The sequence below is a fragment of the Octodon degus genome, unplaced genomic scaffold (genome assembly GCF_000260255.1).
Source record: "Octodon degus isolate 3935 unplaced genomic scaffold, OctDeg1.0 scaffold00021, whole genome shotgun sequence".
NCBI classification, from domain to species: Eukaryota; Metazoa; Chordata; class Mammalia; order Rodentia; family Octodontidae; genus Octodon; species Octodon degus.
The window spans coordinates 11,596,437-11,604,111 of record NW_004524597.1 but is presented as its reverse complement, the minus strand read 5'-3'; the positions used below and the strand labels follow the sequence as shown (position 1 = coordinate 11,604,111).

General features: G+C 44.5%; 1 protein-coding gene across 2 annotated transcripts in view; it reads right to left on the bottom strand.

The window, feature by feature from the left end:
- Positions 1-7,675, bottom strand: part of Axin1 (axin 1) — a 63,872-nt gene that overhangs the window by 18,962 nt on the left and 37,235 nt on the right. For both annotated transcript variants that reach the window (XM_004627941.2, XM_004627942.3), the window contains exons 3-4: positions 6,807-6,947; positions 2,329-2,425 (exon numbers count right to left, since the gene is read on the bottom strand). In XM_004627941.2, coding sequence (XP_004627998.1) covers positions 2,329-2,425; positions 6,807-6,947 — 238 coding nt within the window. The remainder of the gene's footprint in view (positions 1-2,328; positions 2,426-6,806; positions 6,948-7,675) is intronic.

Below are 7,675 nucleotides of genomic sequence, written 5' to 3'. Positions count from 1 at the left end.
TTTGACACAGTGAACTATTATGACTGATCTGTAAATTTTTTCTTCATTTTTATTTTGGACAATTTTTACTGTTATATTCAGTTATGTTTGTAAATAATTCATTTTTGATTTGCAATCTATTAAAAAATAAAAAAACTACAAAAAAACCCCCAATAATTAATACATTGTATATTGTTGTCTTTGTAGTAGTTATTCAGAGGACAAGATGTAGACATGATTTTTTGGAGGGGAGGGCAGTACTGGGGATTGAACTCAGGCCTTTGTGCTTGCCAGGGAAACATTCTACTGAGCTATCTCCCCGGTACTGTTCATGAACAAATCACCTCAGCTGTGGCCTCATGCTCTGCTACTTCATGTATTACCCTTCCCACTGTGCTCACAGAGGAGCTGCAGTTGCCCCTTCCTGACCAGGCCCCATGCTTAATTCAAGAGGGTTCTCTCTGAAGGAGAGAGTGGGCGAGTCCTGGCCCACTAGGACTGTAGGACAAAAATTCCCCATCCCTACACCAAGAACCTCTAGGCTGAGAAGACACATGGCCCTGCACATGGAAGTCACAAAGGGACCTATTACAATACTGACCCAAATGGCTCCAACACCTGAGTGGCAGCCACTCTACTGATAATCTGCAATGCATGGAGATAACATGCAGACATATTATATACTAGACATACACATACAAGTATGCAGATATATGTTCACATTCTCAAGCACGTATACACTGACACATGTGCAGATAAGATGTACATGTCTGTACATGCAAAAAGCCTCTAATATTATCCAATGTGACAAACAGATACCACTATGGTCTAGTCTAATCTAAGTGTGTGCAAACAGTTGGCTGAGAGCCCTTTCTCAGAAGTATCCTGTCTTGGGGCCAGGGAGATGGCTCAGTAGAATAAGTGCTTCCCTGGCAAGCACAAGGATCTGAGTGCAACCCCTGGTTACACAAAAAAATAAAAAAAAATAAAAGTATCCTGTCTTGTCAACCATAAACATCAATTTCCTCATCTGGAAATTAAAGGTTCTGACAAGAAGCTAAAAGAGTCCTTTCAGCCAGGCATGGTGGTGCACACCTGTAATCCCAGCACTTGGGAGGCTGAGGTTGGAGGATCGTTGTGAGTTTGATACCAGCCTGGGCTACAAAGTGAGTTCAAGGCCAGCCTGAATTACATAGCGAGACTCTGTCTCAAAAAAGAAGAAAAACAAAAAAAGCCCTTCCATGAAACACTGAGCATATGTGAGGGCCCTGGGCACTGACTGGCCTTCCCAGAACAAACAGTGAACAAGTGGTGATTCACTCACTAAAAGAGCAGAAGTGGAAGGCCCTACTGCAAGCTTTCCTACTCTCCCCTAATAAATCTTGCTGTTCAAAGTCAGCATGGCAGGTCAGGCATGGTGGTACACACCTGTAATCCCAACACTTGAGAGGCTGAAGCAGAAATGAGTCCATGGCCAGCCTTAAGATACAATATGAGGTCAAGGCCAGCCTGAACTGCATAGCAAAACCCTGTCTTGAAAAAAGCAAAATACACAAACAGAACCAATGTCAACATGTCAGAATAAGGAAAGCTAATCATTCATCAACAGAGGAACTTGCAACAGAGCCTAACATAGCTCAGACCTACAGCCAACAAAACCCCCAGGATCAGGAAAAGTCACGGTCATTTCCTAGGACAAGCAGAGCTGAGGCAGCTTCAAAGTCAAAATGTTCATGTGATAGCACCTACTGCTCAGCCACATAAAGGCTATTTTCTCAAATTTCACCTTAAGCACAAAAGGTGAAATTTCACCCTTGCCCAGGGTGCTTGTGAATTAGCTCAGTTATTTAAAGTGCCTGCTTGGGCAAACTCAATCATGCGCAGGGGACCACGGTTCAATCCTCAGCTCCCCAGGCCACACCAGACCCACCCTTGAGGCAGCCTGAGCCAGCCAAAAGCAAACAAAAAAATCCTTCACCGTAAGCAGAGCCACACTCACTTTCTGACAGATCCCAGAGTTAAGTGGTCATGCCGGAGCCTCAGCTGGGCTGAGTTAAGAAGCAGCTCAGAGTTGCTCTCCCTTTAATGGGCCTATCTCACCTCATAGCAGTGAGAAAAGACCACCAAGTGAGGGCACTTCCTGCCACATGGGGGGTCCTGGTGACTCCTGTTGACAAACTGTGCCCTGCTGCTTACCACTCTGATACACTAGCATCACTCAGCTTGCACACTAGGCCTAGGGACAAGCTGAGCTCCCAGGAACTCAGACAAGCTCCTCTCCCATTGATCAGTGCCATTGTGGCCCAAATCTATGGGGAGAGCAGGGAGGCAAGTAGTAGCAGTACTTACAGGAATGTGAGGTAGAGGCACCCGCCCGTTGACCTGGACACTCTCCTGCATCTCCCTACGGTGCTGCTTACGGGTCCTGTATGGGGGGACTCCATCCCTGTGCAGAAGAAGGGGACACCTGTTAGCTCTACAGAACACAAGGCAGAGGGGCCGGGGAGATGGCTTAGTAGAATAAGGGCTTGCCTGGCAAGTGCAAGGGCCTGAGTTCAATCCCTGGTTCCGCTAAAAAAAAAAAAAAAAGAACACAAGGCAGAGCCCCAGTAGAGCTCCCAGTTTGACTGTCAGCTGGCATGAGGTGGTGACATACTGCAGCAGCCACAGGACAGCACAAACATACACATGTGCATTCACAGTCACACAAGATAGTGAAGCCCAGGAGTACACCCATGGTACATTCTTCTAGCTTTTTTTTTTTTTTTTAATATTTATTTATTTTTATTTATTACATTTATTTATTGTGTGTGTGGCCAGCTTAGCCCACCAGGGGGCGGGGCTGGCTGGCATGTGGTGCTGGAGGATCGAACCGCGGTCCCTGTGCTTTGCCAAGCTTGTTTCAAGTAGGTGCTTTAGACCACTGAGCCATCTCTCCAGCCCCATTCTTCTAGCTTTTATTTGTTAGTATTTCCACAAAGTTCAACTATTCTTGTTTTACATATTTAGTCTCAGCAAACTACAACTGAAGGATTTTTTTTTTTTTTTTGTATGCTTTGGGTTTTCTGAGATGGGGGTCTTACTGTGTATTCCAGGCGGGTCTTAACTTGATATGTGACCTATGCTGCTGGTCTAAACCTCACATTCTTCCTACCTTAACCTTGCAAGTGTTAGGGTTATAGATATATGCTTAACCTAGCTTTTGAGACCTGTTTTTTTGTTTAAAGTCTGATAACTAAGGATGAGTTTTACATTTTTAAAGGGTGGGGTGGTACATGTGTCAGGGATAGAATATGCTTGGGAAGCCTAAAGTATTTTCTGCCAGCCCTTCCTGGAAATGTTTACTGACCTTTTCTATTGCCTAAGCCAAGCACCCTGTGTCTGCCTTGGAGAGGCTTCTAAATAGATTGAAAATGTATGAGGGGGTATAAAAGGGGGGGCAGGAGAGACAGAAGGGGCTGGGGAGAAAGTTAACATGTTTCTGAAGTTGTGCTACTCTGCTTTCCTCCAGGTAAACTAGTAGGGCAGTGTGACCTCTGAGGAATGTTAAATGGTTTGTCTTACATGTCAGAATTTAGTTATGAACCATCGAAAGATAAGCATGTAAGTCATACAGTCTTTAGATAATTTCATATCCCAGCATTATGCTCACTAAATGTAATGCTTTTATTCACTCAAGACAGACACACACACAAGAAGACAGACACTAAGGCCCAGCCTCTCCCACTGTTACAAAAGCAACTCTGGAAGGCACAGGCACAGAAGACCCAGCACAATGTGAAGACACCCCAGAGCAGAGGGAGATAGGATGATCAGAGTGCAAGTGCTGCTTCCCTCACTGCCTGTCTGTCTCTGGTAAAATGAAGCACAGAGGTGGGGCTGTCACCTCCATGCTCAGTGAGATGAGCTTTTCCATCATCTACCTCAGCCTCTGTTTAGATGACAGAGCTGAGAAGGCCTGTTTGCATAGACTCATGGGAGCACTGAGGGTGTATTGAAGACACAAGGGAGCTGACTCCTACAAACACCTCTGTTCTCACTTGACAGCAGGATGAAACACAACCACCATTCTGACTCAGGGAAGGACTTTGAGAGTATCTTAACACTGATGTCCAGTTGGAATCTTCTGACCCCTCTGCTGTATACACAGGCTGAATGTGCCCAGGTCAGGACAGCAGTCCTAATGGCAGCAAGAATGCACAAACCTCAGAGCTCCATCTGAGAGGAACAGGGCATTTAGGTCAGAGTAAGGTGATGGAGGCTGTGAGGCCTCTCCTCTCACTATATTCAGGCGCCTTTAAGGTCAGAGAAACATTGAAGCTGTGGGCAGCAAAGATGGTCAAGGATCAGCGATAGCACTTCCTGAGGATGGGCTATGAGCAACATAAGTTTAAAATGTCTTTCAGGGGGCTGGTGAGATGGCTCAGTGGTCTAAAGCACCTACTTAGAACAAGCTGAGCAAAGCACAGGGACCGTGGTTCAATCCCCCAGCACCACATGCCAGCCAGCCCCGCCCCCTAGTGGGCTGAGCTGGCCACACACACACACACACACACACACACACAAATAAATAAGATTTTAAAAATAAAAAAATAAAATGTCTTTGAGATGCAATCAGGGTTTGTGTAAGATCCTAAAGTCAAGCATCTTATTTGTTTCTTCTATACTAAGCACTTTAAAATCCCATGTCCCTCTGGTGTATCTTCCACATCTATGTTCCAGGCTGACACATTAGGGAGCACCTGGCTAAGCAGTTGTGACTCTGACCCCAAATGAAGTGATAAAATGTGTCATTTCATTTTTTTCTCTAACATATATTCAGAAATGTGTAGCAATTTTAGGTTCCAGATTCTTAAATCTCTTAGTACAAACTATACAGAATTAGAGTAACAAAGAAAAAAAATGCAGGCATATATTAATTTTAGGTCCTCCCTTTGGAAAATGTATGTCCTTTTTCTTTTTTTGGCAGAACCAGGGATTGAACTCAGACCCTTGTGGTTGCCAGGGAAGCACTTATTCTATTGAGCAATTTCTCTGGCCCCTATATGTTCTTTTTGAGGAGAAAAATTAGAGATTTTTTTTAGAAAACTGCATTGGAGGTTAATTTTTTTTTTTTTGTCAGAACCGGGGATTGAACTCAGGCCCTTAAGCTTTCCAGGCAAGCACTTATTCTACTGAGCTATCTCCCCGGCCACGGAGGTTAATTTTTGAATTGGAGATTAGTATATATGCTGTCAAAGTGAGTATGAACTGGAGGTTATTTTGCCACACTAGGACAAGGAAAGCCAGGTGTGGCAGACGCTCAGGGCTGCAGGATCAATAACTGCTCTACACGTGATATACCACATGAAGACCTCCAGTGACTGCAAACAAAACACCCTCACCACACAATTAAGAGTAGTGTGAAACAAAACATTTTCGGCCAAGATTTGCCCAGGCAAGCTGGCTACACAGAGTCCAAAACAGCTCTGCACACATGCAATACTGGTGTCAATATTTTTCTTTCTTTTTTTTTTTATTTGATAGTTTTTTTTTTTTTTTTTTTTTGCAGAACTGGGCATTGAACTCAGATCCTTGCGTTTGCCAGTCAAGCGCTTATTTTACTGAGCCATCTCCCCAGCCCTCTTTCTTTTTTTTTTTTGTTTCTGAGATAGGTTCTCAAAGCTGATCTTGAACTCAACAATACTGTTTTAGTCTACCTAGTCGTAAGATTATAGGAGTATGCCTGGTTTTTTATTTTTTTTTAATTTTTATTTATTTGTGTGTGTGTGTGTGTGTGTGTGTGTGTGTGGCCAGCTCAGCCCACCAGGGGGCGGGGCTGGCTGGCATGTGGTGCTGGGGGATTGAACCGTGGTCCCTGTGCTTTGCTAAGCTTGTTCTAAGTAGGTGCTTTAGACCACTGAGCCATCTCACCAGCCCCAGTATGCCTGGTTTTGGAACTCAGGGTTTAGAAGAATGTTTAAAGGTGGGCAGATGAGCAAATCATAAAAATAGTGCATGAAGTGGGCCCAGTTTTCAGAAATGCATATTCACAAAATAATGGTTAGGATCTGCCAGAGGGCAAGCCCTTTTCTTTCTTCTTTAATTTTGTACATGAAGAGATAGGGAGGTATAGAAGATGTTCCCATGACCTGCTGTCAACATCAAGCATGGCCAGGAGTCTTGGTTGAGTCCTGTGTGGTCACAAACACAGGGACTCCTTGGTACAATTGACAGGTCATTCACCCTGGCCCTCTCTGAGCCATGGGAAAAGCTGTACTGACTTCCTTCCCTTGAGCTCTCAGGGACTGTGAACTGGAAACAAGATTCACATCTTTTAAGAGCAAGTGGAGAACAGCACTGACAAGAGATATGACTGTGCAGCCACAACCATACAGCCTTTTAGGGACTGCATCTCCCTCGACACCTGGTCCCTGTAGTTGCGAACCTGCCCCCGTCTTTAAACTAAAACCCCAGACTACAAAAAATAAAGAGAAAACTGAAACCCAAAGCACTGGATGGATCTGGGTTTGCCTCAATTTTAACTTTGATTCTCCATCTTTCAAGGGCATCAGAGAACAGCAGTCAGTGCAAACATCAGTTCTAATGCAGGTTTATTTTTGGTGCTTGGGGCTGAACCCAAGGCTTCCACTGAACTATCTCCCCAGTCTTCAGCTCAGTTTTTAGAATACTGCCTACAGCACAGCTCATCTATGCTTTAGATGTACTAAGACCAAGGTGTGGGGAACCAAAGAAAACAGAAGACAAAGCCAGTGGGTCCGCAAATAGCGCAGAGACACATGGCCCACCTCTGAGTTGCTGCACTCCACAGCAAGGGTGCAACTTACACGCTGCTGTCTGTGAGGGACAGGGTGTCGGCATCGCTGGACAGGCTCTGCTGCTCACTGTCATTGGCGCTGGTGGCTGGGGCCAAAGCATAGCCAGAGCTGATGTAGTAAGAGTTGGCTGGCTCTCTCCACGGTCCACACCTGCGAACAAGGAACACATGTGAGTGACAACATGTCAACATCCTTTGATTTTAATCCATATTTTTGGAATGGATTACCTCAATGTAGAAATTTAAAATGCAAAGAATTCAGCAAAAAGTAGAAAGGGCCTGTCTCCTCCACCTCTCAAGTCCCTATAACCTTATCCTTCCCACTGGGGTAGCTTCTTTCCATCTTCTGCTTTAGGAAGATGTTTAAATATACACATATAGATTATCATTTGAGTTTGGTTTTTATGCGCTTAACTGGAAACAGTTGTGTCTTTTGCCTAAAGAGCATGCCTAGAGATGATTCATTATCCTCATTACTGGCTATCAAGTAATCTTGGTTCCCTAGCTAATGCTCAGATATCTCAGAGCAATAGTGGTGGTTCCCAATCAGAGCTCTCAAGAATCTAGCTAGACTCTCAACTTCTAGCATCTGCGCTACATGAGACATGGCCACTCTTGCCCTTGAGCACACATGGGAGATCTGCCACAGGGCTCCCCAGCCAAGAGCAGCAATGTGTCTCGCTCCTTGGGAGGATTTCCCTCTGTGTGTCGCCATACAATTGGCCAGAAAGTAAGACTTTTTTTTTTTTTGGCAGAATTAGGGATCAAACCTAGGGAATGCTCTATGAACAAGCTATAACCTTGGCCCTTTACACTGTATTTGTCAATTATCTTGTGGGTAGCTTATGAATTTTTTTCTTTTTTCTTTTTTTTTTTTTT